The 19071-nt window shown below is 37.3% G+C and overlaps 1 protein-coding gene across 4 annotated transcripts in view; it reads left to right on the top strand.

Moving 5' to 3' along the window:
• The window catches only part of CDK19 (cyclin dependent kinase 19), a 251856-nt gene extending 233415 nt beyond the window's left edge, over positions 1-18441 (top strand). For 3 of the 4 annotated variants that reach the window (XM_040350239.1, XM_040350240.1, XM_040350242.1), the window contains 3 exons: positions 1495-1610; positions 2174-2262; positions 18108-18441. In XM_040350239.1, the coding sequence (XP_040206173.1) occupies positions 1495-1610; positions 2174-2216 (159 nt within the window). In that variant the 3' untranslated portion in view covers positions 2217-2262; positions 18108-18441. Of the gene's footprint in view, positions 1-1494; positions 2010-2173; positions 2263-18107 lie in introns of those variants that run through there. The other variant, XM_040350243.1, reaches the window with a different exon arrangement.
• The last annotated feature ends 630 nt before the right edge of the window (positions 18442-19071 follow it).

Below are 19071 nucleotides of genomic sequence, written 5' to 3'. Positions count from 1 at the left end.
TTACAAGCATTTTAAACTAGGGCTTATTTTCGGGGTAGGGCTTATATTGCGGCCCAGCTGGAAAATAACGCTAGGTCTTATTTTCGGGGTAGGTCTTATTTTCGGGGAAACACGGTAACATTTATTATCAGACATGAAAGGTATACTTCACTTAGTGCGAGTCTCTGGGCTACCACGGAAGAAGTTTTTCTGGAGACGAAGCCTCTTTTTTCTGCAGCTGATTCTGTGGGTTTTTTTTCGTACTCTGTGCTACTTTGTTACAGAACTGAGGCTTGGTGGTGGTGGGCAGGGTTATTTTGTGCTAGCCAGTGTCAATTTCTCCTGGACGTGTCAGTATATCCCAACAGTCTAAGAATTCTTGTGACGCTAAATGGACTCCAAGCAAAGACATTTTCTGTGACTACGAAAATCCTTATTTTTAAGTCCTAAGTTAAAATATAGCCATCAGAATTCTGCCCTTAACTGCTCTGTGTCGATGAGTATTTATGGTAGCGAATAAACTGTGCAGAATACTATGTGCAGCATCAAGCATTTCACCGATTTTACACTAAATGCAATTGATCATATGAACTGCATACTGAGCAATACGGTAATTGGGGAAGGGGAGTGCAAAACATTAATCACAACAGTGAAGTAATCCTGTAATTATTAATGTTCATTGCCATTTCAGCTCCCAATTGAAAGTCTCTGCAAATGTATAAAAATAACTCGACCTCATTGTCATTTCAATAACACTCCAACCTTTAGGCCTCTCAGGGCCGCTAAGGCCTCGTACACACGATAGGTTACACAGAGGACAACGGTCTGATGGACCGGTTTCATCTGTCAAATCGTGTGTGGGTTCCATAGGTTAAAATAAAGCCAACTTGCTTTAAATTTAACTGATGGATTCCTAACCGATGGGAAAAAAAACGATCGTTAGTAGGCACAACCATCCGTTAAAAATCCACGCATGCTCAGAATCAAGTCGACTTATGCTTGGAAGCATTGAACTTCATTTTTTTCAGCACGTCGTTGTGTTTTACGTCACTGCGTTCTGACACGATCGGTTATTTAACCGATGGTGTTTAGGCGCGACGGACCATCAGTCAGCTTCATCGGTTAACCAATGAAATCGGTCCGTTCTCATCGGATGGACTGAGCGTGTGTACGCGGCTTAACTCTCCTCTGCACATTACTGGTTTTCAGAAATAAATGCAAATCTGTCAATGCTGTGGAAGTTTTCCTTGCTGTGTTGTTAATCAGCATGATGTAATGGAGTAAGTAGGCAGAGACAGTTTGTGAGGACGTAATGTGTTTGCTTACTAATTGCTCTCCCTTTTCAAGGAAAGAAGCTTCAAATTAAAAGTCTTAATTGTTTATTTTTTATTTGTCCTGCTCTAATTTCACGTAATTTCCTGTTTTATGTGAGCCTGGTGTAAAATTTACACTTTTTGCAACTGTAGGACTAAAACTGTTTTTATTTAATTTTTTTTCTTGTTTTCTTTCTTTAAGCACTCCACATCTCGTCTGGGTTACCAAAGCAATGTTCAGGGAACCTCTCAGCCCACCAATACCTTGGGCTACTCCACAACATCTCAGCAAAGTTCACAATACCATCAATCTCACAGGTACTAGGAAGGTCGGCTGTTAAACAAATGCAGCACATTGCACAGGCTCCAGTTTGAGGAAGCAAAGATCCTCACCTACGTTTATCCAGGATGTTGAAAGAATATTATAGGGTCTTTAGAACTTCAACTGTGTTCAATGTCAAATGACGTCATCACAAGTTTGGAGAACTTCCATTAGTGATCTCCTTCCTGTGTTTCTTCTTGCAGTCACGTTTCAGAAAATGTGATCTGATGCCAGCACTTACTTGTTTGTCCTTTTTTCATTTTATTTTTTTAATATTTTTTTTAAACAAAATATTCTTTGTGCAGCTTTTCCATGCCATAGCATTGACAGTGAGCTATCAGGCTGCTGAATGGAACTTCATGTTGTATAAAAAAAATGCACGATTTTGAGATGTGTATAGTTTTGTATTTGCAAAACCAAGACAAAGCAAAATGCAAATGCACCTTTTAAGAACTCTGTTCTATTCACAGAACATTGCAGTTTTGCATATGGATGTCAAGAAAAGGAACGTTTCCTGTTCCAAATTTACTATCTTACTTTTATGTTTTTTAATTAACAGAAATATAAGAAAAATATCAATGAGCCTGCATCAGGAATGGTGATATGAATGCAGGACCCAACTCAGGAGTGGCTGAAGTAAATTAAACGGTAGTACAATTTATCTGTACAATTCAACCATTAACTTATTCATACAATTTACATCCAATCTGCAGCTTAATGCATCACCGGCTCTTTATTAACTCTAGCAAAAGGTAAACCTTGCAGTTGCTTGACCAGTGCATTTCTCAGTGAATTAAGAAGTAGTCGCCAAAATTGTGCAATGATGTAAACTTCATTGAAAAAAAAGGTACCAGCAGATTACTCCACTTTATTTAAGCAGAATAGATGTAGCACCTGACAAGGAATCTAAATAAGCAATCCATTTGATCTCTCTGTCTCCCAGTATGCATGACTAGAGTGGACAGGACTTTTGTCACAAACAATATAATTAGGGAGTAACTTGGGGTTTAATAAATTATTTTACACAGAGTAGTGTTATGCCCCGTACACATGATCAGAATTTCCAATGGAAAAAGTCAGGCGGACTTTTTCCATCGGAAATTCCGACCGTGTGTATGCCCCATCTGAGTTTTTCCATTGGATATTCAGAGGAATTCCATCAGAGTTTAGATAAAGAACATGTTCTCTTTTACTCCGATGGAATTCCGTCAGAATTCTGATGTGAGTTTGGCCGGGCAAAAGCCAGATCGTGTGTACAGGGCTTTAGAGTTTCAGGAATCACAAGACATTACAAACAGAAAAAAAGGCATCTGCAGTTATGTTCCTGTGTCAGTGCATGGTTTTGGTGACCATTTCTACTTTTATTATAGTAAGAAAAAACTTCACTTTTTTGCTAAACACTAGCTAGACTGCTTCATTAAAAAATATTTTGCTTTGTGACATGTTGAAAATGGTTAGTCGCCATTCAGAAAGCAGCCAGAATAGAGCTTGTACCTCTATTTGCCTCAAGGACTTTAGTGTCCCTCAAGCCTAAGAAGGGGTAACGAGCCTAGGATCCTACTGGTAGGTCTTCAAGTCAAATTACCAATTTTGGTTTTAAAATGTACTTAAATGCCAAGAGAACAACATATTGGCTGTGAGTTATGCTCTTTGTATGACCCTCATGTAATGTGTAGTTCAGAATAGTTATTTGTTAGCAATTTACTCCTTTACGTATTATAGGTCTCCTGTTTTACAATGAAATGCATGATCATAAGGGTGTGCTAGCTACTTTTATTGGTTCAAGTGGTTTTCTAGGCTGAGCCAATATTAACTTTGCAAGAAGCAGATCTCTAGAAAATGTTGCATCCTTTGGTCTGAGGCACTACAGGACCCCCATGCATAAATTTTTCTGAGGTAAGACTTCTGAGTACACGTTAGTAACCAACAAGGTTCTCTTTGAAGCTAATCACTTTGGCCAGACAAAGGGAATAATTACTGCAGTGTGATACTGGCAGGGAGATTCTGTGCAAATTCTAACTGCACACGATCCAGTGCTGAAGTTGAGGCGCAGGCGTGGTGGGGCTGGTGAGAAGACTATCTTTACACAATGGTGTTCTTCAGCTTCTGCCTGCATTGCACTATACAGGCAAAATAGACTGAAACCTGTATCCAGTAGTATGGACTTTGTTTCACAGATTTATTGTAAGTTTAATTTTAAGTGCAGAGGGGTAGAAAAAGAGGAAAATCATGTTGATTGCTGTGAGCAAAGGGGACTGGTCTTACATCAGATACTTTCGTAGAAGAATCCTGTTTGAATTATACCTGAAAGACAAAACCGATTCAAAATGTATCCACAAACTAGAAACCTTAGCAGGGCTTCATGTAGACTGATATGCTGCTGTAAAATATAGGGATCGGATATTGTGCATCTAGTATACACATTTGACATAGGGATGGAGTACTCAATTATGTAATATTTTCTGCCAGGATGGACACCCAAAAACTATTCATTGTTTACATACATGTATTCATTATTTCCTTCTAGTTATCTGAAACAAGATTATGCTTGCTTGCTTGCTTGCCAAGGCATTGGTTAGAAGATTGAAATAACGATTCTGTTGTCCTGTGATCTTTTACAACCTTTGGTTGTAATTTCTACACATATTTATTTCTCAATATTTATTGTGTATTACATATTTTTTAAAACAAATGTAACATTTACATTTATTTTAAAACTACTCCTGCATTGTGTGATAGGCAAAGTATGTGTAAATTTATCCTGGACATGCGTGTCTCTTCTTAGTAACTTAAATATGGCATTTTACAACAGAGGGCTTTACCATTAAAATGTGTCTGAAGGAACTGTGTGTAATCTGTAACAAGCAATCTTCAATGTCTAAATGTTGAGATCAAGGAAGCATAAGACACCTGCAGTCTTCTGAAACACAACTTATTGAGATAGAAGGTTGCAAATGTAAAGTTGACAGAACAGGCCTGGTCACCTTCTGCTTCACATGTAAAACATGCTTGGCAGCGCTTTCTGCACACATGAAACTGCTGACTGCCGAGCCCGTTCAGTGTTCTTTATATTTTTTATTTGTAGAACCCCTAATTCTTGGATCTTATTAGTAGGACTATTTGTCTTATCTGTTACAGCAATAATGTAGAATATATCAGCTTTAGGGAACTATGTCTAGGTTTATGTCTTTTCCAAGATAATCCTTTTAAGTCTGGTGGAAGCTGTTTCATGATCTACCTGTTTAAGCTGTGTGCCCACACACTCCTTGCTTTTACTTTTAGATTTGTATTGGAGAGCTTGATTAGCTTCTATGGGAAAAACAACCTGTGGCCCCCAGCTGTAAATTGCCATTCACCCCAAAGTGCAGGCACATCCAGGTGCTTACAAGCCAGCTTTGATGTCTAGCAGAGTAAGCTGAGGTAGCGCTATAATGCAACTAGCATCTGAGGTAAAAGGCTAGCCCACTCCTTAATACTTTTGTTCTTGCTATTGGCTAGTGATGCCACCTGTTACATGGTCAGTAGCAAGGTGCAGAGAGCAGACAAGAGGCATTGAACACAGAAACCTGGCATTGGCTGCATTGTAGAGCAATATCATTTCAGGGATACATGAGTGCGCTATGTCAGTCATCAAAGATGACATGCTCAACACCTGGGAGGTGCCAGCAGCTTAAGATTAGAGGTGACTTACATTTTCTTCTTTGGGGCCAAAGCTTGATCAGAAATAGTTTGGGGAGTTAGATATTTGATTTAAAGCTGAACAGCTTTATGGTGCAGTTTCTTTAAGAGATGCAGAGTATAAAGATAATTGTCAGTAAGAAAAAAAAAGCTCACATATTCCAGCCCGCTATTTAATAAATTTAAGGGGAATCTCCTTTTAAGGTGTAGCATAATGCTGGTTTTTAAGCAGTTATGAAAGAGCATTGGTAATTTAATGCTAATTATCTGGTTCATTGAGGCTGGGTTCACACTTGTGCGATTACAGACATCGAATGTGATTCGCATCGCATTGCTGTGCAGATCACATGCTGTGTGATGCACATTTAGCCATACAAACTGCATAGCCGAAATCACATCGTATTCACACCAAAATGGTGCAGGATCGCTTTTTCAGTCCGCACTGGAATCGGATCGCATGGGTGTTTACAGCCATGCGATCTGATTCCTGTACCATTTGACAGTTTGCACTGCGATCTGTGAATCAATTTGGGGGTGTCATTAACTTTACATTGACACCCACAGGGATTCGCAGATGTCAGTGTGAACCACTGTGCAATTCAGGTGCAATGCGGGAACCAGCATTGAATCGCAAAGGTTTCCCCCCATCGCACCAGTGTGAACCAGGACTGATGCTGATAACTGTGTCAAGGCACTGTGATGATTTTAACATCTTAATAATGATAGTTTTTGTTGTGCTACATGTAAGTGTGTTATTCAGGGAATGGTTTTATGTATAAATTCTTGACAATCCTCTGTAAGGATCATTTTAAACACAACAGTTCCTTATCACTGTTTAGCTGAATTTTGTTTCATTTTGGAGGTAAGGAACTTCAAGGTGTTTTACCTTTTGTTATAAGAATAGCAGGGATTCCCATCGTACTGGTTAATACTGTAAAGCAGCATAATAAATCTCATTTAACATATTCCACAAATACATCTGTGTAAAGGTTTGTTTTTTTCCCGTGCTCCATACTGTAAATGTGGGTTCATTTTGTTTTTTAATTGGCCAAACTTGAGGAAGATAAACTATTATATAATTGCATTAAATTGTGTTTTAACATATTTTCAAATACAGCTCATATCAATTCCTGCATTTTCTTCAGTTTTCCATTTTTTGATCACCTGCATGACATCACTAACTGAGAAAGGGAGGGCCAGCTGTGTCATTCAGTTTGGCTCTATTGCATTGAGCACTGATGTCAGTCTGACATAGGGAACATGCTCATAGTCAGAAAAAAAAAAAAACACAGAGGTGATCTTATTACATGTACAGCTGCTCTGTCATTTTTGAATCTGTGCAAGAAGATGACATCACTGTATTTCTTTAGTGTAATATAGAAAGTGTCACTTTCCAGGGTATGCAGTGTGACAGGAGTATGTGGGTCATAATAATATTTGAAGTCTAAATACATTGGCAGGTAAAATAGTTCTCTTGTGTGTGTTTAACTGTGTATTTAGCTATATGGATAAGATTTAAATAGAAAGTATATTGAATTTCCAGTTTATATATACTTTGCGATTGAGTTACTAAAGACAAATAGGCTGTTCACTTTACTTGGGAATTTTCCTTTAGCTTAGCAAAAGAGCTAAAGTTCTGCTGACTTTCATAGTCCAATCATATGCAAGCAAAAATATTGTTGTGTTTTTGTTTTATTTTGCACATGGTTGGGTTGTGTTTACAAGGTGAATTTTCACCACATTCACTAAGCTAAGGGAAAATTCTCATAGAGATCACATCACTACCCCTGATAATGCATTCATCGCCTCTCTGGAAAGCCAGCTCCATCTTTGCTTATGCATTAGCACCTTCTTTGTTCAGGCATTGTCTTGTGCATTTATCTCACATAGCTCAGCTGTCTACTGCCTCTGTAAACAGCAGCTGTAAATATATATCACACACAGCTCAGTCTATGATGCCTCTCACCCTCACTTGGAAACTGAAAGTTTAAACTTCATAAGGGCCCTTTCACATGGAGCGGATCAGTAATGATCCGCTCCGTGTGTCTGCAAAGCTCAGCAGGGATCCTCCGTAAAATCCCAGCTGAGCTGGCAGCTGACAGAGCGGTCCCCGCACACTGTGCAGGGACCGCCCTATATTTCCTCCGCTCTCCCCTATGGGGGATCGGACGAACACGGACCGTATGTCCGTGTTCATCCGATCCGATCTGGCAGACGGAAGAAAAATAGGATTTCTTCCGTCCGCAAATGCGGATCTTTGCGGAGGCGGACAAATTACGGGTGTCAGCGGATGTTCATCCGCTGACACCCGTAATCACATAGGGACCCATGTATGTCCCGTTTTCATCCGCAAACGGACGGGTGAAAATGCGGACATACGGTCCGTATGTGTGAAAGGGCCCTTAGTCTCCCTCAGACAATCACCCCTCTTAGGCCCCTTTCACACTGGGGCGGGGGCGTCGTCGGCGTTAAAGTGCCGCTATTTTTATTATTTTAATGTAAAAAAAAAAGAAGAGGGTTTAGTAACACTTTAAGGTAAACAGACTGTTCACTTTACATGTGAAGTTGCACTTTGCAAAGGAATTTTCTCAGACTGTGTATAAGTTAAAGTTCTGACTTCCAAAAACCAATGATGTGTAAACCAAAACGCTGTGCTTTTTTTAATTATTCTTGCATGATTGGGTAGTCTTTGCAAAGTGAAACTTGTCCACATCCACTAAGCTCAGGGGAACATTCCCTTGAACAGTGAAACTTCACTTGCAAAGTAAGCAGTAAATTAGCATTTGGTAAATCAACCAGCTCCATATCAAGATTGCACAATAATAACTGATTTCACCAACAGGTAGCACTGCAGAGAAGACCTTTAATTGAATGTGCTTTCTTCTATATAAAGCATCACAAAAGTATGGGTCTCACCTCACCTGTTTTGGTGTAAAGTAGTCACACCAAAAAGTAGTATCAATCTCTAACCCTATCTGTGTGATGAAAATACTACTGCCTTTTGATGGTAGCATTCAAACCAATATTTATCTTTGTATGAATGTCTGACAAAATATAAAGAATTATTACTTGTCACAGTATTTAGTTCCCAATGGAACAAAGTATATATAGTACTTGGTCTCATCTTTCTAGGTGTGCCCTGTAATGCTAACCGTGGCGTACGACCACCCGACACAACAGCTAGCAATGAGACAGCTGCTTTGCCAGTGCTTGCCCGACTCCAGCTCACAGCACTTGCTTGGGGCAAGCACTGGTAAGAGGAATGCAGGGGGAGGTAAGGGGTGTCATGTCCTTCCAAACAATGCAGCTAATGTTACAGGGCACCTAGGTGGATGGGACAAAGTACTACATATATATTAACCCACCAGGAACTGAATACGGTTTTAGAAAAAGTCATACTTCTATATAAAACTATAAATCTATGTATAAAATCTTGATACATCACATGGTATATATCACAACACATTTTCCCAAATAGGTTTTATGATATTACTGCTCTCCAAATAATTTATATTTAACAAAGGTGATATCAAAAGCCACCTAATAAAAACAATGACACCACTACCCTGCAAATATAGGTATGTTTTTTATGAACAATGCCTGATAAAAGTTTGGGATCTGTCAATGTGGAAATGAGAATCCAGACCAATGTCAGGTGAGAGCTGACAGAGCTGCAGGTTAGATTTTTTATTTTACAGTTACAGGTCATAGTTATTTTACTAAATATTTGGAATTGGACTGCAGTTGCCCATAACTGACTGCAGTCCAATTTGGTTTTCTAAAACCTCCCAGAATCCTAGGCCAAGAAGAGTTTTTCCACAAAACTATGTAGCAGGTATGGGGGGTGCTCACCCTACAGAGATTTCACAGATATACCAAGTGGATGTATGTAGTGTATCCCAAAAATAAGAAAAGTATGCAGGAAATATTTTCATTATTATGAGATTTTGTGGGGTTCTTTCTTTCCTATGTAGCAAGCCAAAAACTTACACATATCTAAAATTTTCTCTCAGCATTGACTGATATGAAAGTGAAATACATATGAGTTTTTAAATAATTGATATAAAAATCACTTTTACTTTAATAATACTTAAAATAATCCTATGTTGCATCGTCCAGCCCACAAAATGAATGCATGACAATTTCTCTATTTTGGTTTCAATACAGCAGTCCCTTATCCTACAAAGCAGAACACTCCAGTAATGTCACGTAAACGCTATCGGACTTTCCGTCAGAAAAACCTTGGATAGTTTTTCAGACGGAATTCCACTCAAGTTTGGCTTGCATACACACGGTCACACAAAAGTTCTCTGAACTTTTCGTCCGTCAAGAATGCGGTGACGTACAACACTACGACGAGCCGAGAAAATTAAGTTTAATGCTTCCAAGCATGCGTCAAATTGTTTCCGAGCATGCGTCGGACTTTTGAGCATCGGAATTGCTACAGAGGATTAGATTTTCCGATAGAAATTTTTTCCGTCTGAAAATTTGAGAACCAGCTCTGAATCTTTTGTTGGTGGAAATTCCGACAGCAAAAGTCCGATGGAGCATACACACAGAATTTCAGCACCAAATAGCTCACATTGGACTTTTCTTTGTGTGTACGGGGCATTAATCTAAAAGGTCCTAGTATTTAAAAAATGGACTGGAGATACAGTTCTGCAATACGCCGCCCCTCCCCTTTTTTTCTAGAAATATTGTAGTGGGAGCAGCAAACACACACATAGAAGGAAAATGGCTAAAATGATTTTTCCTGCTGACATGAGATTAATTTAATAGATTTGAAAGGAATTTTAATGTTATATATTAATAGAGAATGCTTAATTAAAAAAAAAAAATATATATATATATATATATATATATATATATATATATATATATATATATATATATATATATATATATATATATATATATATACACACACAGTACACACCTTCTCATTCAAAGAGTTTTCATGACTATGAAAATTGTAGATTCACACTGAAGGCATCAAAACTATGAATTAACACATGTGGAATTATACATAACAAAAAATTGTAAAACAACTGAAAATATATTTCATATTCTAGGTTCTTTAAAGTAGCCACCTTTTGCTTTGATTACTGCTTGGCACACTCTTGGCATTCTCTTGATGAGCTTCAAGGGGTAGTCACCTGGCGCAGCACCCCATCACTCTCCTTCTTGGTCAAATAGCCCTTACACAGCCTGGAGGTATGTTTGGGGTCATTGTCCTGTTGAAAAATAAATGATGGTCCAACTAAATGCAAACCGGATGGAATAGCATGCCGCTGCAAGATGCTGTGGTAGCCATGCTGGTTCAGTATGCCTTCAATTTTGATTAAATCCCCAACAGTGTCACCAGCAAAGCACCCCCACGCCATCACACCTCCTCCTCCATGCTTCACGGTGGGAACCAGGCATGTAGAGTACATCCGTTCACCTTTTCTGCGTCGCACAAAGACACAGGGGTTGGAACCAAAGATCTCAAGTTTGGACTCATCAGACCAAAGCACAGATTTCCACTGGTCTAATGCCCATTCCTTGTGTTCTTTAGCCCAAACAAGTCTCTTCTGCTTGTTGCCTTTCTTTAGCAGTGGTTTCCTAGCAGATATTCTACCATGAAGGCCTGATTCACACAGTCTCCTCTTAACAATTCTAGAGATGTGTCTGCTGCAAAAGGTGGCTACTTTGAAGAACCTAGAATATGAAATATATTTTCAGTTGTTTCACACTTTTTTGTTATGTATAATTCCACATGTGTTCATTCATAGTTTTGATGCCTTCGGTGTGAATCTACAATTTTCATAGTCATGAAAATAAAGAAAACTCTTTGAATGAGAAGGTGTGTCCAAACTTTTGGTCTGTACTGTATAAATTTTAAGTTTAAATTCCATATATCCAATACGTACACCAAATAACCATGAAACTCAAAACACCGTTTGTTTTTGGTTATTACAAATTTATTGCTGGAAAATAGGATATAACGTAAAAGTGTTGCCCATAATTGACTAATTGGATATTCATTTTATATTTTCTAACCTAGGAATCATTTTTACCAGAAATAATTTATCAGCTTAGCTGATATGGGCAATGTATCCATTTTTTCAGCATTGATTAGATGCAATAATGTTCATTTATAACCATTTTACAGTTTAACATATATTACGAAGATCTGAAGTTTCATTTTATTGAGCATTAGAAGAAATATCAATAAAAAGGTATCCACATTGGATAAAAGAATTGCATCTCAGGTATCTTATGATGTTTTTAGATCTGCATGATGCATGCGTTGTAGTAATTGTGCTGTACTGCTCTACTATATTGTTTTTTATATTACCTTTCCACTTCCCTTTCTTAAATTTATGCTATGTGTGTGTAAATGCCTGACGCCTGTTGCTGTGGGGTTCACAGGATTTGGACCCATTGCACCATTCAATCTATTATGAATAAATAGTGTGGTGTATGTAAATAGTTTCTATATTAGTGGCCAAGGGATCCATTGTAATTTCTTGGAAAATGTGAAGGTATTTAACGCGATTAAAGCTTTAATAGGAAGTAGTGTATATATGTAATTCATGTACTGTACTTATTAATTGATTTCTTTCAATTCCCAATTGTGAATAAGGGAAGTCCAGTCACATTTCCATAACTGACTGAATCAGAGACAAGTAAAGGCATGTTGATCTTCCTAACATTATTGCACTTGTGATCTTTTTGATTTTGAAGAGTTTGAACCTATAGAGCTACAGTTAACATTTAATGAGACTCCTGACAGCCATTTTTTAAATATACAAATTGAATTTATGTATTTAGTGTATGGGGCAGGGGTGGAGTGCTATTGCCTCCTGGCTCTGAAAAGGGGTGAGGATGAGCATGGATTGTTGAATTCAATGCTTTAAAGTACATAACAAAAATCAAGAAGTCCTCCTGTGTTTTTAACTGATACAGTTAGGATGATTTACTAAAATAGCTTAGAACGTTCACTTCATTATCCATCTTTTAAAAGAAAACCTTTGAATACCCAATCATGTACAGATGCTTTTTACATGATTGGATAATTGAAGTAAATGTTTACATTTTTTTGAGCAAAGGTTCTTAACTCCTTTAGTAAATCAACCCAGGTATTTTGAACATATCAAACTTCCACAATATAAACCATGCATGAAATAAACATATTCAGTCATTCACAGTAAAAATTGAGAGAGTTAGACCTGAGAATATAAATTAAGTCATTGGCCGTCTTTCTTATCTTTTTTTATCTGCCTTCATATTGCGCAGCAACATTACAATGGGCCAAGTCTATATGGTCATGTTTTTAAAACAGTAAAAATAAATAAATCAAATCCGCAAAGAAAAAGATTTCACGAGCATTGTAATATATTTGGATTTACCGTACCTACAATGTACATACATGTGAAAAACAATGTAATATAAAAGGTTTCATGCAGTTTTTAAAATCAGAAAAAAAGGTTTAATGCAGTTTTTAAAATAATCATAAAAAAAGGGTTCATGTAGTTTTTAAAATAATTATAAAAAAAGGGTTCATGCAGTTACTAAAATAATCCTAAAAAAAAAAAAGTTTCATGCCGTTGTTAAAAGCGCATTTAAAATGAAATGAGACCATATTTTGCCCAGATCCACCACAGACAAAATCCTGATAAATATTTAATAGGACATTTCCAGTAAAGACATTAAATATTTTTTTTTTTAGCCGTAGATGAATAGGTTTCATGTTTCATCCTTGTTGCATAATTCAGTTGCTTCACAAAACATTCCTGCTTAGAATCTTTGCAGATGTGTAGGAGGCTTGGCAAACAAGAACAGCAATCTGTGTTGAATTAAAATGTCCCTATTGCTTTGGTTTTAGGAAGGACATTGATACAAAAAGACATCTAGGAATAACAAAACCTTTTCACGTTAAACTTTTTTTTTTTTTTTTTTGCTTGCAGCTATGGATAAATGTAGAGTTTCCTCTAAAAATGTGAACATATTTAAATAAAAAATGGTGTATGAACACATAGAGCGATGTTGATACCAAGTGCTGTGTTAACTGTATGATGACCATAGTATGACCAAATTCATACTAAAGCTGGAGAGTGCAAAAATCAGGCTCACTTCTGCATAGAAACCAATCGGCTTCCAGGTTTTATTGCCAAAAAAAAATAAAAAATTAATTGAACAAGTTGAGATTAGAAGCTGATTGGTTTCTCTGCAAAAAGTGAGACTGATTTTGCACTCTCCAGCTTTAGTAAATAAACCCCAGTGTTTTTCACGTGTTGTGTCTTAGGTGCATTTAACCACTTAAGACCCGGACCATTATGCAGGTTAAGGACCTTGCCCCTTTTTGCGATTCGGCACTGTGTCACTTTAACTGACAATTGCGTGGTCGTGTGACGTGGCTCCCAAACAAAATTGGCGTCCTTTTTTTTCCCACAAATAGAGCTTTCTTTTGGTGGTATTTGATCACCCCTGCGTTTTTTATTTTTTGCGCTATAAACAAAAGTAGAGCGATAATTTGGGAAAAAACGCAATATTGTTTACTTTTTGCTGTAATAAATATCCCCAAAAATTATATAAATTTTTTTTTTAATTCAGAAAGCAGAGGTGTGACCTCAACTGCTTTTAATTGGTTTTATAAACGGGCTCTTTCACACAGAGTTGGTCAACAAGGGATCTGTGCACAGACATGGGAAAACCTGTAATAGCTCTATAGGCAGCCAGATGTAAATGGACTCTGGTGTCTGTTTACATCAGACTATCTCCGATCTGTCACATCTAGGCCCAGAAAAATGGAAAAGGATACAGTTCTTTTCAGTTTTTGTTTTCTTGGACCTAGACAGACTCAGAGGTAGGCAGATGTTAAGGACACAAGTTTTTTTACATCCCCCTGTCCATAGAGCTGCATAGAACTTTTGCTCAGGTCCGCCTGGAAAACTGACAGGTGGACATATCCGGGAAGCCCGTGTGAAAGGGGAACTAGATGGCTGCAGTCACAGGACACAAATGATAGCATGGCTTCCTAACTATTAAAGCAAAACTGGACTAGCAAAGTTAAATTAAGTTAAATAATGTTTCCATAAAAGTATGCCTAGCAAAATTTGTGTGACTATAGGCTAGTTATTCTGGGCCTGCAAAGATATATTTTACCTAAATTCTGAATGCTTTTGTTTTAGCATTAGCAGCTTCATTTAACATCTTAAGGCTCCTTTCACACTAGCCGACTCCAATTCAGTGCAGCTTTTACAATCTCTGGTACTGAAGTTGTGTCAGAGTCAGATAAAAGTAGTGCAGGAACCCTTTCTGAAGTCGCAGCAACTTCAGTAGTGTTAATTGGGATGGCTCTTATAGAAACAAATGACATTTCACATGTCACGTGACTTTGGGTCTTATAAGTCGGATCCTAAGTCACACAAGTTTGAAAAGAGCCTTAAGTAAAACTAAAGACAAAAATTATTATTTTTTTTGTTTGGATTGAAGATGGATTAGAATATTATAAAAAGAAAAATGGGGTCACACTAAACATGTGAATAATGCAGATATGAATCATAAACACTCAAAAATACAAGCACCAGATAGTAAACAAAATAGTTGATTAGTTGCTTAAAAATTGTGTAAAAACTGCAAAAAATAATAATAAATTAATGAGTTCATGCAGTGTCCAAACAGACCAAAAATTCATATGCGTTGAATAAATGATAACTGTCCACCCGTGCAAAACCTAATAAAGTCCATCCATGAGTGAGAACTCTTCAAATGTTGAAATACAAAGCCAGTGTAGAATCCACCAACCTAATGGAAAGAATTCCTGCTTACCAGAGCTCCGTGTTCCCCCGTGACAGAGGATCCGGAGAAGCATGTAATATAACACAGTCGGTTTCCAAAAGCACCCGAGGCTTGCTGCACCACTATTCAAATCACTCCATAGATGTTCAGACCCATGAGTGGATGGCATGGCATGTAAAAGACATAATGCTCCAATAGTGTAAAACCTTATGATTTATTTATAAAAAGTAAAAACTAAGTATCACACATACAATCTTGCATCAATGAAACAAGCCTTAAGTCTGATGTGCCGGCCAGTGCACAATCAGACAGACCCCTCCGTCTGTATGTACGAGCAGTACCACGCGATGACGTCCGTGCGTCGCTCAGCTCCTCAATATGGGTTTCGTAATAGAATTATGTCGTCCAGGGACTATAATAGAATAATATTCAGGTTTTTAGTACTGTCTTTGTTCATTAGAGACATTTCCCACTATTTGTTTGCCCTGCATAGCATTATCACACAGTGGATGTGAAAGAAAATCCCTAATTTTGGGTTGTCACCAAAGCAGGAATAGAAGTCTTCCAGTGATGACACTAGGTCTAGTGAAAACCTGAGTTTTACACTCATATAAAGGGATTTCCTCTCACTTCCTTTTTTGGCTATGGGACAAGCAACAAAGGGAAATCTTCCCTGTGGGACACAGATGGCAAAAAAAACTGCCTGGGGTTATAACCCTCCCTTACTCTGTGCAAAATGGAATAAAATGTTTTGCCTTTTAGTTTCACTTTAAACATTGCTGACTTTCATGGCAATTATTAAAGCCCAATTCATTCCAAGAAAAAATTCCTTCAGTAGTTTCCTTGTGCATTACAGCGTTAAGTAAACATAGTCAATTATTGTGTTATGCCTTTTACACACGATTAGTTTTCCCGACAAGAAAAGTGCGATGTGAGGTTTTTGTCAGGAATTCCGACCGTGTGTATGCTCCATCACACTTTTTCTGTGAGAATTCCTGCCAAGAAAAGATTGAGAGCAGGATCTAAATTTTCGAGACAGGAAAAATTCCCATAGGGAATCGCGGTCGTCTGTATGCAATTACAAAGCGAAAAAAACGTGCATGCTCAGAATCAAGCAGAAGAGCCGAACTGCCTATTGAACTTCATAGATTTCAGCTTGTCGTACGTGTTGTACATCACCGCGTTTTTGACATTCGGAATTTCAGACAAGATTTGTGTGACCGTGTGTATGCAAGACAAGTTTTAGCCGTTTTCCTGCAAAAAAAAACAAAATGTTTTACTGTTGGAAAAACTGATCGTGTGTACAGGGCATTAGACATCCGACAGCTATACTTTAAAAAAAGTCTGTTCCCTGCCATCATGCAGCAGAGCCAGACTGCTGTATTTTGGGTTTAAGCAGAGTTCCTCTCTGTTGCGGTCCAGCACATTCTCTTGTGACTCAGAGCTTGCACCCTGCCAGGAGCATGGACTTTGCTGCATAGAGGGCTTTAGCCCTGGCTTACAGGGGGTATATAAATAAATGGTGATTCTGCGCAACATATCACACTAATGGAACAGTGATATCACATAAGCAAGATAAATGTAAGAGCTGACAAATAATCAGCATATAGTATTAAATGCAAAGAGAATAGTGAGTCCAAATATAAATATTTATATTTGGACTCACTATTCTCTTTGCATTTAATACTATATGCTGATTATTTGTCAGCTCTTACATTTATCTTGCTTATGTGATATCACTGTTCCATTAGTGTGATATGTTGCGCAGAATCACCATTTATTTATATTCCTGTTTTATGTCATGTAAACATAATTAGGTTTTGCTGCACTATATATTTTTGGTGGATTCACTCATTTAGGATCCATTTTAGCGCAAAAGCACTTGTCACTTACAGGGGGTATGTCAGAAGACTACGGAGAGGGCTTCTGCATACTGTGGCTGTGGGGTACTTTAGAACCTAAATGAATAGTAAGACTCTCAACTTTGTTTTTGTTTTTATCTAACTTCTTTAAACTAACTGTGGTTAAAACCTATCATATAAGGTTTACAGTACTAACTTACAATTTATAAATCTAATTAGGTTATGATTTGTGTGTGAAACATTACATCTCCTTGCAGCAAATCAGATATTCTATTTTGCATTTCAAACTGCACTGAAGAAATGACAGCTGGTTACTAGTTATCTGCCATTTTATCAACTCATTTAAATGCCATGGTACCACCTTTAGCGTTAGATATCTATATTGCAATATACTTCAGATCTGTAATGTCACATCAAAAACTTCACTAAATGCCATGATTCTGAGAGGTGGGCACTGAGAATGCTATACATTTTGTTTAATGGTCTCCTATTTTATTGTATATAAGGCCATGTGTAATCTAAAAGAATTGATATGTATTACAATGTAAAAACAAATGTTAATGCACTGTTATCTCTGGAATATTTAGTAATAAATGAATGCTATTTAATTTTTTTTACAATAAATTGTCTTGTTTAGACACTAAAAAAGTATTAAAATGTAATTTAAAAACATTTAAAAATAAATTTTCTATGAGTCACATGCTAGATCTTTTAAATGTAGTTTATGTTATTCTGGCTTGGAAAATAGTCTCTTTAACACCCTTTTAACACCCTTGTTTCAGTTTGACTGGTTTACACAATGGTCAGAGTTTTGCGCCTGTCCAGAGCACTTTTTTTTTTTTGAGTGGGCTTCCACAAAAAAAAAATATTAGTTGCAACAAGCTTAAGAGAACTTTGTGGGGCTTGTGATAATGTGACTTGTCTTGGCTAAATTTTTTATTCTTTAAATGCATGCCCCTAGTTGCCTAGTAAGAAATGTTTATCTAAAAAATAACACCCTAAACCATACCAGTCAAACAGAAAAGTTTGTCTATTGTTAATTCGTTTATTTGATCTGTGTAGAAGAAGTAGAAGTTTACATTTGAAATTGGTATTTCAGCTGTTGTTTATCTAACCAACTTCCAGTAAACTTTGGTGATTTCAGTGTCTTCTTTCTTTGCATGATAGGAGCATCATCACCCAAGGTTAAGAAAAGGGTTCTGTAAAGCCTAGAACCTGCATGTAAAATACGGATTTGGTTTATACATACACAGTCAAAGTAATCACACCTCTGTATAAATCATCATACTTTAAATGCCCCCATGCTTTTCTTTTCCACAATGTTGAATTGGAAGATTTTATATTTGAAAAAAAATTGGGATAAATCTTTTCCTTCATAATTTCCTAATGTAAATGAAAACATTCTCCAGCCTCCACTCTCCAGAAGACTGTTATAGATAGAATTATTTTGTGTTTATTTTGTATTTTTGTTTGAAATAAAATGTATTTGATTTTATACACATTCCTTTTGTCTACTTTTAATGTTTCTAATTAAATTAATTTTTTTTTTTTATTGGATTATAATTAACAGCATGCCATATTGATGGGTGTAAACTATATGGACACATACCTACATTCCAATAAAAACTTAGGGGTATGAGCCACCTGACTATACTCTGTAATTAGACATTTGCTGACAGCCCACAGTATTGTGCTATCAGTGCTATGTTCATGAGGACATTACATTCATATCACAAAAATAAAACCATTAAATACACACTTCAAATGTGCAGTTCTGTTCAGTCAGTCGTGTGCTTTGCACACCATTACCAGATAATGTTGGCTGGAGTAACTTGCTATTCTCCACTGCAACTTGACACTCTAGGTCTGGTACGTGTCTGTTCATGTTTCAGGTGCAAATCGGGTCTGAATTTCGGGCTGAATTTCCACCTAAAATAAACAACCAACCAGAAGATGCACAGAACCCTTGTGCAATTCGGACCGCTGCCGCCTTGGAGGTGTGTGAACCAGCTACATTGAGAACCGGTCACACTCTCCTGTGAGGTTTGTGAAATGCTCCAATATTTATCTTAGCAGCAGGTGCAAACATATAGCTTCACCCATATTGCCTCAGCACTATCATACACCTCAC

The sequence above is a fragment of the Rana temporaria genome, chromosome 4 (genome assembly GCF_905171775.1).
Source record: "Rana temporaria chromosome 4, aRanTem1.1, whole genome shotgun sequence".
Classification (NCBI taxonomy): domain Eukaryota; kingdom Metazoa; phylum Chordata; class Amphibia; order Anura; family Ranidae; genus Rana; species Rana temporaria.
Note: the sequence above shows the minus strand (reverse complement) of the source record. Positions and strands in the feature narration are given on the sequence as shown.